This window comes from Phyllobates terribilis, unplaced genomic scaffold (assembly GCF_046119375.1).
Source record: "Phyllobates terribilis strain yellow unplaced genomic scaffold, ASM4611937v1 Scaffold_9__5_contigs__length_417890890, whole genome shotgun sequence".
In the NCBI taxonomy this organism is placed as follows: Eukaryota; Metazoa; Chordata; class Amphibia; order Anura; family Dendrobatidae; genus Phyllobates; species Phyllobates terribilis.
The window spans coordinates 109304282-109325169 of NW_027362769.1; the positions used below are offsets into that span (position 1 = coordinate 109304282).

The 20888-nt window shown below is 47.0% G+C and overlaps 1 protein-coding gene across 2 annotated transcripts in view; it reads left to right on the top strand.

Annotated features, from left to right (window-relative positions):
- OLA1 (Obg like ATPase 1) overlaps positions 1-20888 on the top strand; it is a 287570-nt gene that overhangs the window by 76281 nt on the left and 190401 nt on the right. Inside the window, exons 1-2 of one of the 2 annotated variants that reach the window (XM_073645662.1) lie at positions 9827-9981; positions 14143-14243. In XM_073645662.1, coding sequence (XP_073501763.1) covers positions 14143-14243 — 101 coding nt within the window. In that variant the 5' untranslated portion in view covers positions 9827-9981. Of the gene's footprint in view, positions 1-9826; positions 9982-14142; positions 14244-20888 lie in introns of those variants that run through there. The other variant, XM_073645663.1, reaches the window with a different exon arrangement.

The window sequence follows — 20888 nt, forward strand, 5'->3', positions numbered from 1 at the left end:
TGGTTTGTCAAAGTACTCCGGCAAAGATCAGTCGTTCCTTTTTATGTATTTTCTTCAGCGATGGTTTCTTCCTTGGCCTTTGCCCATAAAGCTCTGCTTGGTTTAGTGTGTGGCGTATCATATTTGTTGAAACCATGACCACAGACTGTTCCAGGTTGGCCTTCAGGTCTTTGGATGTTTGACGTGGTGTTTTTTCCATCATTTGCGCCAACCTTCGAAGACATCTCTTGTCAATTTTCCTTTCCCCCATATCCAGGAAGGGTCTTGACGGTTCCATGTTTGGAAAACTTCTTAATAATATTGAAAACTTTTGAAATTGGGATACCAAGGTCTTTGGAGATGGCCTCATACCCTTTGGAAGTCTTGTGTTTGCTAATAATAGCAGTTCTGATGTCCTCAGACAGCTCCTTAGTCTTCACCATTGTGACAAAGGAACAGTGCCTACCATGTGGCTTTTTAAAACAGTAAAGTCATCATTCATTGGCTAATTCATGTCACATGGGCACCGACAATTAATCACAGATTAATCTCTTTTGTGATTTACCACAGGCGAGTTAAAATGTGTTTCCATACTAAATTAATGTAAATGGTGCTAATACCAGTGAAACAGCAAGCTTTAGGTTTTGCTATTTTCCCTTCCATTGTTTTTTGTTTTAAATTATTGTTTATCATTTGCTCTTTTGTATTTAACTGTTTCACTTGATTCATTTTTTTCAGGAGATATTCCACATTATGTACTTAAACTTCATGGGTGCCAATAACAATGAGCAGGACTGTACTGCAACACACCACTTATTTTTTAAGAATTTGGAGTGTTAAACTTGTATTATAAGTTGTTTTATTCTAATTAAATAAAGCATTACTGTTTTTAGGGTTTTTTCTTTCGGTATTTGATAGACTGTGTACCACCAAGCTGGTTGCTTCACATAAGACTGTGTACCAAGCTTGTTGCCTCTTGTAAGACTGTGTACCACCAAGCTTGTTGCCTCATATAAGACTGTGTACCACTAAGCTCATAGCCTCATGTAAGGCTGTGTACCACCAAGCTCATTGCCTCATGTAAGGTTGTGTACCACCAAGCTCATTGCCTCTTGTAAGGCTGTTTACCACCAAGCTCATTGCCTTATGTAAGGCTGTGTACCACCAAGTTCATTGCCTCATGTAAGGCTGTGTACCATCAAGCTCATTGCCTCTTGTAAGGCTGTGTACCACCAAGCTCATTGCCTCATGCAACGCTGTGTATCACCAAGCTCATTGCCTCATGTAAGGCTGTGTACCACCAAGCTCATTGCCTCATGTAAGACTGTGTACCACCAAGCTCATTGCCTCATGGAAGGCTGTGTACCACTAAGCTCATTGCCTCATGGAAGGCTGTGTACCATCAAGCTCATTGCCTCATGGAAGGCTGTGTACCATCAAGCTCATTGTCTCATGGAAGGCTGTGTACCACCAAGCTCATTGCCTCTTGTAATACTGTGTACCACCAAGCTCATTGACTCATGCACGGCTGTGTACCATCAAGCTCATTGCCTCATGGAAGGCTGTGTACCACCAAGCTCATTGCCTCTTGTAATACTGTGTACCACCAAGCTCATTGCCTCATGGAATGCTGTGTACCACCAAGCTCGTTGTCTCTTGTAAGGCTGTGTACCACCAAGCTCATTGCCTCATGGGATGCTGTGTACCACCAAGCTCGTTGTGTACCTACCAAGGAGGAACCGAGCAGAGGGACCAGGTGCTACTCCAGGTCAGACCCCGGTCACAGCTGTTGACCCACACCGGGGAATGCAGGAACAGGCAGGTTAGACTGGCATACAGGCAGGTGGGTATTGGCAAGCACGGCTGGTATGCAGACAGGTGGATACAGGTAAGCACGGCTGGTATGCAGACTGGTGGGTACTGGCAAGCACAGCTGGTATGCAGACAGGTGGGTACTGGCAAGCACGGCTGGTATGCAGACAGGTGGGTACTGGCAAGCACGGCTGGAGTGCAGACAGGGAGATACTGGCAAGCACGGCTGGAGTGCAGACAGGGAGGTACTAGCAGGTTGGAGCGCAGGCTGGATAGGGTCCAATACAGACTGGGAGACAGGAACAGAGCCGCAGATGCGGTAGACAAGCAGAGCAAAGCGAAACCGCCGGAGCGGAGGACAAGGCAGAGCAGAGAGGAACCGCTAGTGTGGTGAGCAAGGCAGAGCAGAGCGAAACCGCAGGTGCGGTGGACAAGGCAGAGCAGAGCGAAGCCGCCGGAGCAGTGGACAAGGCAGAGCTGAGAGGAACCGCCGGAGCGGTGAGCAAGCAGAGCAGAGCGACACCGCAGGTGCGGTGGACAAGGCAGAGCAGAGAGGAACCGCCGGAGCGGTGGGCAAGGCAGAGCAGAGAGGAACCGCCGGAGCGGTGGGCAAGACAGAGCAGAGAGAAACCGCTGACGCGGTGAGCAAGCAGAGCGGAACGAAACCGCAGGTGCGGTGGACAAGGCAGAGCAGAGCAGGGCAGAAGGTGCAGGCAGAGAGGACAGGGCTCTGTTCACATGGAACAGACTGGAAAATGCAGGAAGATGGCTAGAACACAGGAGGTAGATATGGAGGAAGGGAAAAGGGACAAGCAGAAACAGATACACACAAGGTACTTACTATGAAGTAGAGAGTGGACACAAAACTCACAAACAGAAGTACAGAGACAACGAGTTGGAGTTAGGTGCAGGTTCAGATACTGCAGGAAAAGGGAAGGTACGGACATAGAGACAAACAGGTAACAGGCTAAGATACAGTTCAGACAGGAACTGCTACTGCAACGAGATACTTGAACGAGCCTGGGTATACAGCCCCCAGAGTGGCGGAAACAGAGTAGAAGTCACAGGTAACAGGCCTGGGTATACAGCCCCCAGAGTGGCAGAAACAGACTAGAAGTCAGAGATAACAGGCCTGGGTATGCAGCCCCCAGGGTGGCAGAAACTGACTAGAAGTCAGAGATAACAGGCCTGGGTATGCAGCCCCCAGGGTGGCAGAAGCAGACAAGATACAGGACAAGACCTGGCAACTCAGAGGCAAGGAGCACACTGATAGATAGTGTTGCTCAGGCACCTCCTTCTGGGTGTAGGGGGTTTAAATATCCAGTGACTCACAGCAATAGGCTGGTGATGCATTAGGAGTGCGCCCACAGCAGCTATAAGAATCAGGAAGTAACCGGGCCACCGCCCTAAGCAATCAGACAAGAGACATGCACACAGCATGAACTGGAGCAAGGTTTGCAGGCTGGACTGACAGGAAAGATTGCGGTCTTGCATAGTGGGAGGTGGTGCACTATGCAAGCACGCCGCCAGGGATGTTACAGTACCCCCCCTTTACGCCCCCTCTTCTTCAAGCCCGCAAGGGTCTTCTGCAGAGAATTTGGAGGCCAATCCTTCTCTTCAAGAGGATTACCTCTTCAGTCCATTAGATTAAATTAAACTGATCTCATCATCTTGGTGACTAGGATGCTTCCTTCTATCAAGCCATCCTCAGCAACAGATGAAGTGGGTGAAGTACCAGGAACAGCACACAGGAAAGTCTCTCTCCATTTGTTATCAGGTAGCACCCTGGTGGATTCAGGAGACAACTGGAGGTCCTCCGCCTAGTTGGAGGGGTGCAGAGACTAGGGGGTAACCACCGCCTTGACGTACACTTTGCCAAGCTTACTGGATGAAGTGGGCGGCGTACCAGGTACCGGGTGGAGGAAAGTCTCTCTCTGTTTATCAGGTAGCACCCCGGGAAATTCAGGAGACAACTGGAGGTCCTCCACCTGGTTGGAGGGGTGCAGAGACTCGGGGGTAATCACTGCTTCGAAGTACACTTTGCCAAGCTTACTGGATGAAGTGGGCGGCGTACCAGGTACCGGGTGTAGGAAAGTCTCTCTCCGTTTAACAGGTAGCACCCCGGGGAATTCAGGAGTCAACTGGAGGTCCTCCGCCTGGTTGGAGGGTTGCAGAGACTCGGGGGTAATCACTGCTTCGAAGTACACTTTGCCAAGCTTACTGGATGAAGTGGGCGAAGTACCAGGTACAGGGTGTAGGAAAGTCTCTCTCCATTTGTTATCAGGTAGCACCCCGGGGGATTCAGAAGACAACTGGAGGTCCTCCGCCTGGTTGGAAGGGTGCAGAGACTCGGGGGTAAACACCGCCTTGATGGACGTAAGACCAGATTTATTAGAGACGGAGGGTCCTTGCTTTGGGACCATCTTCAATCTGGTTTCAGAGATGACATGTCTGTAAGGCGGGACGGTACCTGAAGCCAGATCATTGGTACAATCGTTGAGACTGTGTGGGGACATCGCCTCCGCTTCTCTTCCTTCGGAGACTTCAGCGCACAGCGAGTCAGCGACTAGCAGATCTGGTGAAGAAGAAGAAGAAACTGCTGACTGTCCTGAAGATATGGGGACTGGACACCCCTTGTACCTTAGCAGTCCCACAGGATACACCATACAGGATCTCCAGACCTGAGCGGGCACTAGATCTCTCGGCTCAGGACGACCTGTGGGTAAGCCAGTCAGCAACTGGAATGTGAACTTCTTCATGTGTAATGCTCCAATCTGGAGATTAATTTGTACAGACATATTTTGACTGTTTCTGAGTAGGGCTCGTCCTTCTGCTGACAATGCCCAAACCGGCTTCTGGAGTTGTCGGACGGGAATCAGACACCGACTCTTCAAGGCTTTAAGCCCGAAACTTCCGGTTAATCTGAGGCCTTCACTTGCCACGGAGACAGTCATGGTCATCTGTGGAGAGGAAACACTAACGCCAAGGTCAGCCTCTCCTACAGGCTTAATGTCTTGGGATTCTTCAACCTTCGCTGGACAAAGACCGTCAGGGGGTCCCAAACCACCGCAGCGAGACCGCAATCCGATTTTGTTACTGAGTTCTGGCCTCAGCTTTGCCTGACGAACATAGTCATCCTTCATGGATTCTGTGCGGAAAGCTGCCTTGACAGGCTGGGGAACAGGAGGTCTTTGGGAGGACAGAACCTGGCGTGACGGTTTACCTCTACGCCTTGCACGTCTGGACTGCCTCTTGAGGTTGGGAAGAGAAGTATTCTGTGGAGCATAGTCATCCTGTGTGGATTCTGGGTGGGCAGCAGTCTCTTCTGGCTGGAGAACTGGTAGGCTACCTACACACATTACCCATCGGGGCTGCTCCGGGATATTGGGAAGGGAAGCTTAAGCAGAGGCTTCAGGATTAGGGTCATCGAAGACCATTAGAAAGGCCACCAGGAAGGCCTGCAGGTCAAAGATGATAGGATCCCATGCTTCCCATAGGGGGGTGATCCATTTCAAGGCATCACCCGCTAGGTAGGACATCCTGAATGCTATTTTAACCCGATCAGTAGGAAAATAGTGAGCATAGAACTTGAAATGCAGCATGCATTGCTCCACAAATGCACGGCTTAGTTTTGGATCCCCATAGTACTGTGGTGGATCCGCAGGAACGAGTGCTGATAGATTCATTTGGGCTGGTGCGTAAATTGCCTGGGCTATAGCTTGAGAAAAAATTTTTTCTTGGTGCACATATTCGCCAGACAAGGATTCAAAATGTCTCTGAGAGCGAAAGGCCGTGGGGCTCAACGGGAACCATGGCCTGAGCAAACTGTTACGCTCGCGCCCGGACTGGCGTGAGCGTGATTAGTGATCCCACTGTACCATGAACCGAGGAGTGCCTGGAGAGGCGTAACTAAGTATCAACCCGATCCGACCAAGGTCGCACGGCGGCTCAGTCGACTCTGTGAACAAAGTAGGAACCGAGCAGAGGGACCAGGTGCTACTCCAGGTCAGACCCCGGTCACAGCTGTTGACCCACACCAGGGAATGCAGGAACAGGCAGGTTAGACTGGCATACAGGCAGGTGGGTATTGGCAAGCACGGCTGGTATGCAGACAGGTGGATACAGATAAGCACGGCTGGTATGCAGACTGGTGGGTACTGGCAAGCACAGCTGGTATGCAGACAGGTGGGTACTGGCAAGCACGGCTTGTATGCAGACAGGTGGGTACTGGCAAGCACGGCTGGAGTGCAGACAGGGAGATACTGGCAAGCACGGCTGGAGTGCAGACAGGGAGGTACTAGCTGGTTGTAGAGCAGGCTGGATAGGGTCCAGTACAGACTGGGAGACAGGAACAGAGCCGCAGATGCAGTAGACAAGCAGAGCAAAGCGAAACCGCCGGAGCGGAGGACAAGGCAGAGCAGAGAGGAACCGCCGGTGCAGTGAACAAGGCAGAGCAGAGCGAAACCGCAGGTGCGGTGGACAAGGCAGAGATGAGCGAAACCGCCGGAGCGGTGGACAAGGCAGAGCTGAGAGAAACCGCCGGAGCGGTGAGCAAGCAGAGCAGAGCGAAACCTCAGGTGCGGTGGACAAGGCAGAGATGAGAGGAACCGCCGGAGCGGTGGGCAAGGCAGAGCAGAGAGAAACCGCCGGAGCGGTGGGCAAGACAGAGCACAGAGAAACCGCTGACGCGGTGAGCAAGCAGAGCGGAGTGAAACCGCAGGTGCGGTGGACAAGGCAGAGCAGAGAGGAACCGCCGGAGCAGTGGGCAAGGCAGAGCAGAGAGGAACCGCCGGAGCGGTGGGCAAGACAGAGCAGAGAAAGCGCTGACGCGGTGAGCAAGCAGAGCGGAGCGAAACCGCAGGTGCGGTGGACAAGGCAGAGCAGAACAGGGCAGAAGGTGCAGGCAGAGAGGACAGGGCTCTGTTCACATGGAACAGACTGGAAAATGCAGGAAGATGGCTAGAACACAGGAGGTAGATACGGAGGAAGGGAAAAGGGACAAGCAGAACCAGATACACACAAGGTATTTACTGTGAAGTAGCGAGTGGACACAAAACTCACAAACAGAAGTACAGAGACAACGAGTTGGAGTTAGGTGCAGGTTCAGATACTGCAGGAAAAGGGAAGGTATGGACATAGAGACAAACAGGTTACAGGCTAAGATACAGTTCAGACAGGAACTGCTACTGCAACGAGATACTTGAACAAGCCTGGGTATACAGCCCCCAGAGTGGCGGAAACAGAGTAGAAGTCACAGGTAACAGGCCTGGGTATACAGCCCCCAGAGTGGCAGAAACAGACTAGAAGTCAGAGATAACAGGCCTGGGTATGCAGCCCCCAGGGTGGCAGAAACAGACTAGAAGTCAAAGATAACAGGCCTGGGTATGCAGCCCCCAGGGTGGCTGAAGCAGACAAGATACAGGACAAGACCTGGCAACTCAGAGGCAAGGAGCACACTGATAGATAGTGTTGCTCAGGCTCCTCCTTCTGGGTGGAGGGGGTTTAAATATCCAGTGACTCACAGCAATAGGCTGGGGACGCATTAGGAGTGCGCCCACAGCAGCTATAAGAATCAGGAAGTAACCGGGCCGCCGCCCTAAGCAATCAGACAAGAGACATGCACACAGCATGAACTGGAGCAAGGTTTGCAGGCTGGACTGACAGGTAAGATTGCGGTCTTGCATAGTGGGAGGTGGTGCACTATGCAAGCACGCCGCCAGGGATGTTACAGTAAGGCTGTACCACCAAGCTCATTGCCTCATGGAAGGCCATGTACCACCAAGTTAATTGCCTCTTGTAAGACTGTGTACCACCAAGCTCAATGCTTCTTGTAAGACTGTGTACCACCAAGCTCATTCCCTCTTGTAAGGCTGTGTACCACCAAGTTCATTGCCTCTTGTAAGACTGTGTACCACCAAGCTCATTGCCTCATGGAAGGCTGTGTACCACTAAGCTCATTGCCTCATGGAAGGCTGTGTACCATCAAGCTCATTGCCTCACGGAAGGCTGTGTACCATCAAGCTCATTGCCTCATGGAAGGCTGTGTACCATCAAGCTCATTGCCTCATGGAATGCTGTGTACCACCAAGCTCGTTGTCTCTTGTAAGGCTGTGTACCACCAAGCTCGTTGTCTCTTGTAAGGCTGTGTACCACCAAGCTCATTGCCTCATGCAAGGCTGTGCACCACCAACCTTGTTGCCTCTTGTAAGACTGTGTACCACCAAGCTCATTGCCTCTTGTAAAGCTTTGTGCCACCAAGCTCGTTGCCTTTAGTAAGACTATGTACCCCCAAGCTCATTGCCTCATGTAACACTGTGTACCACCAAGCTCATTGCCTCTAGAAGGCTGTGTACCACCAACCTTATTGCCTCTTGTAATGCTCAGGGCTGTGGAGTCAGTAAGCCAAACCTTCGACTCCAACTCAATTTCCATGATTTCGACTCCACGACACCGACTCCCTCATACATGGCTCGTGTTTAAGTGATAAATTTACGGTAGGACACATTTTTCTCAGCTAAAAGTCAAGATCCTTAGATCAGGAATAGGACAGACATTTATAGGAAGTTTCATAACTTTTCCAAATTCTTCTGAAAAAATATTCCCCACAAACTGCATTGAACTACCACCAAGCTCATTGCCTCTTGTAAGACTGTGTACAACCAAGCTCATTGCCTCTTGTAAGGCTGTGTACCACCAAGCTCATTGCTTCTTGTAAGACTGTGTACAACCAAGCTCATTGCCTCTTGTAAGGCTGTGTACCACCAAGCTCATTGCTTCTTGTAAGACTGTGTACCACCAAGCTCATTGCCTCTTGTATGGCTGTGTACCACCAAGCTTATTGCCTCTTGTAAGGCTGTGTACCCCAAGCTCATTGCCTCTAGTAAGGCTTTGTTTTCATGTTTGGGAGTTCCATTCTTGGAACAGACATAATTTATGCCCAAAATGATTCTGTTCACTCACAGATGCAAAGGGAAGTAGAAGAGCCCCAATGATTATCTTATAAGGTCTGTCCGGATTCCCTTTATTTCTTGCGAACTGAAAAAAAAAAATGAATCGCAGAGAATCCCCTGTACCCCGTTTTAAAAAATTGACTTTAAATGGAAACCAGAAGGACCCCATAGTAATCAGCGGGGCCCCTCTACATCAGTTAGGGAACTGATCTGTGTTGGGCATGAATTCCTACAATGGATCAAACAGACGAACGTGTGATCGGACCCAAGGACTGTGCAGCACCAAGTGCACTGCCTCCTTGTAAGTGACCTGCCACCTGTGTATACCACCTGCATCCCTCCACCAGGGGCCACTACATCATACTAATGATTTAAAGGGAATCTGTCAGCAGATTCTTGCTGTATAATCTGAAGACAGCATGCTGTAGGGGTTAAAACACAGAATTCAGCGATGTTGCTCTTATCAAGCTCCTACTTGCAATGAATGTTTTTGCACCGTCATTGCTGGACACAGCAGCTGTGCCTCGTAGACTGACTCCGCCCCCTCCAGTCATAAGCAGTTTACGGACAATGGATGGGGGCGGGGTTAGCTTCATCAGCTCTGCTGCACTGCTAAATCTAAAAGCTCTGAATGTCAAAATGGCTGCACCCAGTAATCTAAGTGATACATCGTTGGAATCAGGGTCTCTTTCCCTACATCATGCTCCTATCACATGAGGTAGCAAAAACCTGCTGACAGATTCCCTTTAAAGGGGCCATAACTTATGCAGTGATCACCTCTCACATTCTCAGCAGACAAATGTGATAGCGGGAAATTAACGAGAAGAGCAGTAGTCAGGGGGCGGAGGACATAATCCCATGGAAAGAATAACCCTACAGTTTCGCTCAGACTGCGGCTGACAACAGAGAACACTAGACTGCTTTAAATAAACTAATAATACAACAGGGTCAGGAGTGGAGATGTGAGCAGCAGGAGGCCGGACAGCTCCGCTGTGTGTGTGTCAGCGGCAGAGTCAGCGCACACACTGCCAGTGCGAGTCAGGAAGCAGCATGTGCGGTCACCTGACCGCCAACCTTCCCTGACAACCAATAGGACGCAGGCGTTGTGTGTCGTCACTCGCGTCGCCCCGCCCCTTCCGTCTCTGGGACGCCGGCTGCTGCCGAACGTGACTGGGAGATCCGTCAGGCCCCGCGCCCGTTCCTCAGCGACACTTCCCCGGGACAGACACGTGTTGTGGAGGTGAGCTGCCGGTCTCGGCACCGAGCTGTCAGTGCTGGACTGCGGCAGTCATTGCACGTGTGTGCTGTGCAGGCAGCAGCCGCCCTTCATTCCATAGGAAATAAACCAGTGCTGCTATCCTTGTCTCCATTGCATTTCACAGTCCCAGCTGCTGCAGAACCTCTTAGTCCTATTGATGCCTTTCTAGCTTTGCCTCTCCCATGCACATACCCATACATACCCCTGTGCAGAGACCTGCATACAGTCGTGGCTCACGTGGCCATGTCATACAGCGATGGTGTTGCGTACATCCATGTGACCTCTGCAGCCAATCACTGTCCTCTGTACTGTACTGTACATGGCAGCATCGTGATTGGCTGCAGCAGTCATGGGGTTGCACGTGACATCAGCACTGTAGAGACTAAAGCTGCGCCACCTAAACCGTCCATCTCTTGAATAAGAGCGGATTTGCAGTGTCCACTACACGATGGGCAGAGCCGAGCGGTTCTGCTATGGAGCAGATAACAGATGATCGGTGGTGGCGCCGGACCCCCACCCATCTGGTATTGATGACCCACCCATAAGGTTGCATTCGCACATTGCAGTCACATAGCTGCTTTTTTAAAAAAAATATATAAAAATTATGGCAATAATGTTGCAGGTTTATCGTGATCACAACAAAAAACGCACCGTGTGAATGCAGACTCAAGCTGGTCGTACAGATTAGTAGTGGTCGGCCTGGCTCCCTCCTACACAGGAACGCTCGGCCTTGGTTCTATTGTTCTATGTGAGAGAGCCGCCGAACAAGAGTGAGGAGATGGCAGAGATATTGGATGAATGTCCGGAATCAGTAGCTCTGGCCAGCATAATTTGTATGGGGCCTTAGGACAGGTCATCAGTATCATACGCTTGGACAACCCCTTCTCTAGGACCTCGGTATAGCAGAATAGGGCACGTGCTCAGCGCATCCTCCAGACGCTGGATGATCGGTGTCTTCACTTTGCTGTCAATAGAGAGAAACCTGTCAATCATCCTCTGTAGGGTGAGGGTGGATGCACGTCTTTGGACTTTTTGCTGCCGTAATGGTCGCACGCTATAAGGTTGTAAGCCATATCATATCCTTTAAGGCCACGTTTACACGTTCAGGATTTGGTCAGTATTTCACATCAGTATTTGTAAGCTGAAACCAGGAGTGGGTGATAAATGCAGCAGTGGTGACGTATTTCTATTAGGCTATGTGCCCACGATGCAGAAATGCTCCGGAATTTTTCCTGAGCGCTTCTACATCTCCCTGGCAAAAAAAAACGCATGCGGATTGTACATGCATTTTTCCTGCCAGGGACATGCGGAAGTGAAGCGTTCTTCACATGCATTTCCGCATGCGGGTTGACAAGCGCTTTCCAAGTGATTTTAGCATCACTCAGAAAGTGCTTGACAACTTGGTCACACTATATAAATCCATGCAAACGGCATGGATTTATATAGTGTGACCGTAAAAAATAAAAAAATAAATCTATACTTACCTTCCGATGGCCCCCGCAGTCTTGCTTCGCTCCTTTCTCCCTTGTCGGCAGATCGCGGTGCCCTGAAGGATCTGCCGTCACATGACTAAATGACGTCAGCGCAGGTCCTTCAGTCCACCGCGATCTGCCGGCATGGGAGGACGAGCGCAGCGGGGGCCGTCTGAAGGTAAGTATAACATTTATTTTTTATTTTATACTTTTTTTCACAGGTTCTATGGTACCCGGTTCCGGAGGAGAGTCTCCTGTCTCCAAGACCCGGGTACCATCCACACATTGAAACGCGTGGAATGCGCATCTACATATACAGTGATGCGTAATCCATGCGTTTCAATGCAAGTCAATGGCGGCGAAAACGTAGCGCTTCCGCAAAATAATTGGTAGTGCTGCGTTTTTTTCCGCAATGATAATCCGCAGCGGAAATTTCCGCAGCATGTGCACAGCACATGCGGATTATCATTGGGGACCATGGCAGGCCTTCTACCTTGCGTTTTTTTAAGCGTTTCTGCTGCTTTTTTGCCGCTGCGGAAAGGCTTAAAAAACGCATCGTGGGCACACAGCCTTATACTTTTCCTCTGATTGTTCCACTCTCTATAAATCGGTTTCTTAGCTGTGAAAGGATGAATGGCAACTAGTGCGTCCATCAGAACATCTCCCCAACGCTCATGCCAGGTCCCAGTATGGGCGCCAATTCATTAACACAAAAAAGTACCCATTTTACGCCCTTTCTCACATTTTTGACTAATTACCCAGTAATGTATTGGTCTCGTCTTATCACTACTTCGGTTTGCAATTTTCTTTTTTTTTTTGTCTTGTGGTATTTAATTTTTTTTTTTTGCTCCAAATTCTTCAAAATGGTGCACATAGTTCATTAATTTTGCACAAAAAAACCAATTCTCTTTATTTACTTCCATTACGTTTTTTTTATGCCTTTTAGAGCAAAAAGTTGCATATTCCGCTAAAATGTATCATTTGTGCAAACATTTTTCTGTGTGCAGGAAATCACTCCATTGGGAGGGGGGTTGGTGTACATTTTTGCAAAAAAGTTTGCAACTTTTTAAAAAGTAACAATTGATGAATCGGCTGAAAACATCTGGAAATCTAAAATCATGTCCACAATCAAGAACGTTAAATAAACACACAAATAATAAAATAGAATGTAAAAAGGCAAAGCGACCGTAAAAGACATCGAAAAACACACTAAAGGAAAAACACCCAAAAGACACCGTGTGCACATACCCTAAAGGCATACACTTAAAATTAAACTAAAAAAGGCACAAAGTCGGGTCCCAAAAGTCTCATGAGTGCTCTCGCACTATAGTTGGACACACAAAATGTTCATCCTGATATAAAATTATTCAGTCATTCTAAAATATTTTTCTAAGTACCGTAAATACACCATTTTCATCCGGTCTAAGATATCTATTTAATAATATGTACAGATTGTTTTGGAAAATCTGGTGACTGATCCACCTTTAGATGCCTTGTCCATTATTGGTGACAGTTTTTTTTTTTATTCTACTTTTTTTCTTATATGCATGTATTTGGAGCCAAAAATAGTACTTTTGCACTTAGGTTTCGTGCAAAATGTTTGCAGTGATTGGCTTTTACAGGCCTTTTGTGTCCCTGCTCATAAAATGAATGATGAAACCCAACTGTAAAACTGATTTTTAGCCTCAATTACATGCATTTATGTAAGAAAAAAAAAATCTCCCCAAAGTTGGACAACCCCATTAAGCATTTAAATACTGTCATAATATGTTAATGTAGTGTGGCTGACAGATCAGTGGATGGTATGTGTGGCTTTCACCTAATAGCAGTATATTTAAAGGGGTTGTCTAGTATTAATATTGCCAGTGGCGGCAGGCGACCTGCCGTCCCCAGGGGCGGCGGCTGGATGTATACTGTTTAGTGGCCGTTCTCGGTACTGCAGCTCAGCTGCCTTTTGGCTATGCACACTGCGGACCTCCGGCCGCCATAGGGGTCTGCTAACAGCTGATCGGTGAGGATGCTGAGTGTCGATCTGATATTGATGACCTGTCCCGGGGATAAGTCAGCAAAGTCCAGGACAACCTTTAAAGGAGTAAATACATTTATCACGCAGGGATAAGTTATGATTGATGTGACCTCGAGACGCTTGTGCATGCTCACTGCTCCCGTCACTGTTATTGGACTGGTGATAATGGCCGCTGTTGCACACTGCATCCTATCTGTAACCATCTTTGCAAGTGGAGCAGTGAGCCGAGCTGAAGCTGCTCCTTGGCATGGCGGCAGGCGTCTCATTCATTGCTGTGGTTCTCCGGCTCGGGGCAGGGGTGACGCTGTCAGTTGCCCGTATTGATGGCGTCAGGTGTAATGCTTAGAAAGTGAGTGCTCAGCTGCTTGGCCGGGGTCCTCTCCGCTTCTCAGCTATTCTTAGCCTGTCGGCCGCCCGCCTGTTCTGCTCCTGGTCTGGAGTTAAAGCTTTTCACCATCTTTAAAGTGAGATTTGTATCATGTGCAAGAAACGCTCCCATCTCTAATCTTCACACCGTTCTTTGTCATCTCTTAAAGCGATGCGATAATGGCTCCAATAAAGGTACCTGCTAATTATTTCCATCTACTGGTAATAACTAATAGCCATAGAGAGTGATTAGGTGTCCCCTTTTTTTTAACACTTTAGATGCCTCCCAAGAAATCAGACGATGGACCAAAACAGCACCCAATTATCGGAAGATTTGGGACCTCTTTGAAGATTGGAATAGTAGGACTGCCAAATGTAGGGTATGTAAAGGAATGCACCCTTCTGTCGGGGAGATGAAGGGTGAACCTTGGGGAACTGGGATCACTCTCTATTAACCCTTTGGTTATGTTCCAGCTGTCTGATTGCATCTGTTCGATGACAGGTGCCTTTTAAAAAGCTCAGCCAAATGGAAGCACAGGACATAGAATGAATGAATTTCGAAAGGGCCTACGACTAACACTTCTGTCTATCAGATGGCGCTTCATATGAATACTTATCTAACTTTTATCCAGGGCTGCAGAGTTTGTAAGCCAATGTTCTGACTCCCCGTTTAATAAATAGGGGCCTTAGATTAAATAACATTAAATGTGTTAACATTTCTAAAATCTTCTCAATTCTTATGAAAAATAAATTATACAATTAATAACAACAAATACATATATACAGGTGCATCTCACAAAATTAGAATATCATCAAAAAGTTAATTTATTTCAGTTCTTCAATCCAAAAGGTGAAACTCGTATATTATATACAAACAGAGTGATCTATTTCAAGTGTTTATTTCTGTTAATGTTGATGATTATGGCTTACAGCCAATGAAAACACAAAAGTCATTATCTCAGTAAATTAGAATAATTAACAAAAACACCTGCAAAGGCTTCCTAAGTATTTAAAAAGGTCCCTTAGTCTGTTTCAGTAGGCTCCACAATCGTGCGGAAGACTACTGACTTGACAGATGTCCAGAAGGCAGTCATTGACACTCCACAAGGTACCAGAGTTCCAATTTTCATTTGGAAATCAAGGTCCCAGAGTATGGAGGAAGAGTGGAGAGGCCACAATCCAAGCGGCTTGAGGACTAGTGTGAAGTTTCCACAATCAGTGATGGTTTGGGGAGCCATGTCATCTGCTGGTGTAGGTCCACTGTGTTTTATCAAGACCAAAGTCAGCGCAGCCGTCTACCAGGAAATTTTAGAGCACTTCATGCTTCCCTCTGCCGACAAGCTCTTTGGAGATGGAAATGTCATTCTCCAGCAGGACTTGGCGCCTGTCCACACTGCCAAAAGTACCAATACCTGGTGTAAAAACAACAGTATCACTGTGCTTGATTGGCAGCAAACTCGCCTGACCTTAACCCCATAGAGAATCTATTATAGAGAATCTATGGGGTATTGTCAAGAGGAAGATGAGAGACACCAGACCCAACAATGGAGACGAGCTGAAGGCTACTATCAAAGCAACCTGGGCTTCCATAACACCTCAGCAGTGCCACAGGCTGATCGCCTCCATGCCACGCCGCATTGATGCAGTAATTGATGCAAAAGGAGCCCCGACCAAGTATTGAGGGCATTTACTGAACATACATTTCAGTAAGCCAACATTTCGGATTTTAAAAACATTTTTCAAGCCGTTGTTATAAAGTATTCTAATTTACTGAGATAATGGCTTTTGTGCTTTCATTGGCTGTAAGCCATAATCATCAACATTAACAGAAATAAGCACTTGAAATAGATCACTCTGTTTGTAATGACTCTATATAATATGAGTTTCACTTTTTGTATTGAAGAGCTGAAATAAATTAACTTTTTGATGATATTCTAATTTTGTGAGCTACACCTGTACATATATATTTTTTAAAGCTTTATTCGGATCATTTCTACTCCTGACTCCACCCAAAACTAGCAATGACTAAAGCTGGGGAGGTATTAGCAATCAAAGTGCTTGGCACCTAATGACTTAAAGGGGTTTTCTTACGAACAAAAGTTCATTTTAATCAATAGATCTTGGAATAATAATAACTTCCACAATTGAATGTGTTTAAATAAAATGTCCCTGTGCTGAGATAATCTTATAAATGTGCCCCGCTGTGTACTGTGTAATGACTGTGTCTGACCGTGCAGGAACATGGTCTGATCATATCACAGCTCCTGAGCGGGGGAGGAAGCAAAAGAGTATACAGACATTACAGCAGGGGATCACAGCTGATTCTTTATTTGAAGTAAAACATTGTTTAAAAACAGGCAGGGAAATGTTTTACCTCACAAAAAGAATCAGCTGTGATCCCGTGCTGTAATGTCTGTATACTCTTTTGCATCCCCCCCTGCCAAGGAAATATTGTATGATCAGACCATGTTCCTCTACGGTCAGACACAGCCATTACTCAGTACACAGCGGGGCACATTTATAAGATTATCTCAGCACAGGAACATTTTATTTAAACACATCCAATTGTGGAAGTTGTTATTATTCCAAGATCTATTGATTAAAATCAACTTTCGTTCGTGGGAAAAGCCTTTTAAGTTTTGTTAAAGCTCAAGCGGATGTTATTAGATATTTTTCACTGGGGGTGTGTACTTCTTCTCCCTGTATGACAATGACCATTCATAAGCAGGCAGCAATATAGAAGTGCAGAAGGAGGTGTTATGATGTCATCAGGGTCACATGACCTGAGTCCACAGGTTCTGCCAACCGGAGTTTGCAGCCTAAATAAGCACTGGGGATACATTACACAGCACAGAAGTTCTGGAAATATTAAAAAGAGTTATTTGCTCATAGGGTATTCTGGCTCCAGTCCACAGGTTAGCGTCGCCGATGACGTTACAGATACCTGCCAAGACACATGCACAATCACCAGTTATAGTTCACCTGTCCCACTTATTCCTTCATTAGGATAAAACAGGTGCACAATACTTGCGTTCCAGTAGGTATCTTTAGCCGTACGAGTGCCTGTGATGCAACGTCTACAGATAACTCCTGTGACATTTACACGGTTGGCTGATATTGTGAACCTATCCCATTCGTTCATTAGAACAGGACAAGGGCGCAGTAAATTCCGATGGCGCATGTGTCTGTAAATGTGATGTCCACTCCACTCGCCTCTCGCTTCACAAGTGTGTGACTCCAGAATAACCCTTCAGGATTGGATAATACACTACCGTTTCCCTGTCTGATGGATGACATCAGCGCCTCTGACCTATGAGCAAGTGAGATCCATACCTGCAAATGCCCTTTAAATATGGTTAAATGCTGCTGTTCCCATATCTCGTGGAGCAGGAATGGGGACCCCATTTCTTGCCATCAATGGAGGTTCAAGTCAGCCAAAATATTTTTTTTTCCCGACAAGTATAAAATAGAGAAAACATTATATAAATGTATTTATTTTACTCACTTATATAGCGCCGTTAATTCCACAGCGCTTTACAGATATTTTCGGCACTGTCCCCATTGGGGCTCACAATCTAGATCCCCTATCAGTATGTCTTTGGAGTGAGGGAGGAAACCCACACAAACACAGGGAGAACATACAAACTCCTTGCAGATGTTGTCCTTGGTGGGATTTGAACCCAGGACCCCAGCGCTTCACTGCTAACCACTGAGCCACCATATATATAACTCAATCTTAAAAAGAAAGAATGCTCCTCGCACCGTCCAGGGATCTTCCGCGGCTAAGTAACATATTTGTGAATTTAGCGCAAGGCTCTCAGCTCACATTTTGACTCTCCGCTTCACGGCGATCTCCTTTAATAGTTCTCCACCACACGATTGTTGCCCTTTTTGTGCAGATAAAAGCAGCATTACTATGAGTCTGTGTGATTACCGCTCAAACGTCTGTGATATTAATATTCCGGGCCTTTAGCCAAGGAGAATTTACATCACATTGTAGTTACATTGTTGGAGGTAATGAAGTGTGTGCAGATCAGATAGCTGTAAGCCTCACGTACCGTCAAGTGAGTCGGTGAACTGCTGCTTATTCCTTAGTCTACTGGTTTCCGGATTATCATAACTCTTTCCACAGCTGCGGTTTTATTGTTGACCTGTAAGCAGCTCATATTCAGAATATATTTAATATACACTGCTTAAAAAAATAAAGGGAACACTTAAACAACAGAATATAACTTCCAAGTAGATCAAACTTCTGTGAAATCAAACTATCCACTTAGGAAGCAACACTGATTGACAATCAATTTCACATGCTGTTGTGCAAATGGAATAGACAATAGATGGAAATTATTGGCAATTATCAAGACACCCTCAATAAAGGAGTGGTCTGCAGGTAGGGAAAAAAGACCACATCTCAGTACCAATGCTTTCTGACTGATGTTTTGGTCACTTTTGAATGTTGGTTGTGCTTTCACACTCTTGGTATCATGAGACGGACTGTACAACCCACAGAAGTTGCTCAGGTAGTGCAGCACATCCAGGATGGCACATCAATGCGAGCTGTGGCAAGAAGGTTTGCTGTGTCTGTCAGCGTAGTGTCCAGAGGCTGGAGGTGCTACCAGGAGACAGGCCAGTACACCAGGAGACGTGGAGGGGGCCGTAGGAAGGCAACAACCCAGCAGCAGGACCGCTACTTCCGCCTTTGTGCAAGGAGGAACAGGAGGAGCACTGCCAGAGCCCTGCAAAATGACCTCCAGCAGGCCACAAATGTGTATGTGTCTGCACAAACGGTTAGAAACCGACTCCATGAAGGTGGTATGAGGGCCCGGCGTCCACAGATAGAGGTTGTGCTCACAGCCTAACACCATGCAGGACGCTTGGCATTTGCCACAGAACATCAGGATTGGCAAAGTCGCCTCTGGCTCCCTGTGCTCTTCACAGATGAAAGCAGGTTCACACTGAGCACATGTGACAGACATGACAGAGTCTGGAGACGCCGTGGAGAGCGATCTGCTGCCTGCAACATCCTTCAGCATGACCGGTTTGGCAGTGGGTCAGTAATGGTGTTGGGTGGCATTTCTTTGGAGGGCCACACAGCCCTCCATGTGCTCGCCAGAGGTAGCCTGACTGCCATTAGGTACCGAGATGAGATCCTCAGACCCCTTGTGAGACCATATGCTGGTGCGGTTGGCCCTGGGTTCCTCCTAATGCAGGACAATGCCAGACCTCATGTGGCTGGAGTGTGTCAACAGTTCCTGCAAGATGAAGGCATTGAATCTATGGACTGGCCCGCCCGTTCCCCAGACCTGAATCCGATTGAGCACATCTGGGACATCATGTCTCGCTCCATCCACCAACTTCACGTTGCACCACAGACTGTCCAGGAGTTGGCGGATGCTTTAGTCCAGGTCTGGGAGGAGATCCCACAGGAGACCATCTGAACCTCATCAGGAGCATGCCCAGGCGTTGTAGGGAGGTCATACAGGCACGTGGAGGCCACACACAATACTGAGACTCATTTTGACTTGTTTTAAGGACATTACATCAAAGTTGGATCAGCCTGTAGTGTGTTTTTCCACTTTAATTTTGGGGGGTGACTCCAAATCCAGGCCTCCATTGGTTAATAAATTTGATTTCCATTGATGATTTTTGTGTGATTTTGTTGTCAGCACATTCAACTTTGTACAGAACAAAGTATTCAATGAGAATATTTCATTCATTCAGATCTAGGATGTGTTATTTCAGTGTTCCCTTTATTTTTTTGAGCAGTGTATATTATGATTAACCTTTGCTGGTGTTAAAATACACTATAAGTTGGGGGGGGTGCACAGACTGTACTACAGGTCTCAAGTGTAAATCCATAGTCTCTGTGTGTGCCGCCATATGGTGCCCATATAAGTACAGTACATTTAAGGTGCTGTGATTGTATCCGATTGGTCACATCTGCTATTGTACCCTCAGTAACCGGCTGCCACCATGTTTGATCGGGTCTGTTTAACCCGCAATATTCTGCCGTTAATACCAACTACAACATCAGATAATGAGCTATTGCTTTGATCAGGTTTTTATTAGTGATGAGCGAGTATGTTCTGTTAACCCTTTCGGCGAGTATGCTCGGGCCGTGCACTGAGTAGTTATAGCTGCTCGGTGATATGTTTGAATCACTCCCGTGTGCATGATTTGCGACTGTTTGACAGCTTTATTACATGTTAGGAATGTGTAAGAAATAGACATTCCTTACATGTACTAAAGCTGTCAAACAGTCGCAAATCATGCACACGGGAGTGATTCAAACATATCACCGAGCAGCTATAACTACTCAGTGCACGGCCCGAGCATACTCGCCGAAAGGGTTAACAGAATATACTCGCTCATCACTAGTTTTTATGTTACAGAGGACCATGTCAAAAGTGCCCAGTTTTTGTCCTTATGTTATTCCCACTACTCTCCTGAGTGTTACTCTTTTTGTTTTTAAATCCGCCATACTGTTCCAGAGATCTAGAGCTTTTTATTTTGTGCTAATTTTTATGGACTTTTACAAGAGGGCGTGGCTCACAGGGTAATTATGCAGAGCAGCTTAAAGACACGCCCCCCAAGGAGCCTCTTGAGAAAGACCATAAAACAAAAAGGCCAATATCTCTGGAACCGTAAGACGGATTAAAAAGCAGCAAAAAGCCTAATACTCGGAGAGCCTGAAAATAAGAGCAAAAACTGGGAACTTTTGACCTTATGAAATGTCCTCTGTAAATGCATTTTTTAAAAAATATATTTTTCTTAAAGGGATTTTCCACCTTAGGGCAAATCCTTCAGTAAGCAGTGCAACTTGCTGAATACTAACAGTGTGTAATATACTTGTGCTGACTAGCTTCTCATCTGCTTCTTTCAATGTTCTTTTAAGAAAAAGGTATGAGAAAGAAAATCTTTTACTTGCAATCATGTTATGACTGCTCAAACCAGCTAATATGGCCAAATCCTAGCAGTGTGCATGGTACACATTGGTAGTATATGACAAGCTGCACTTCTTGATG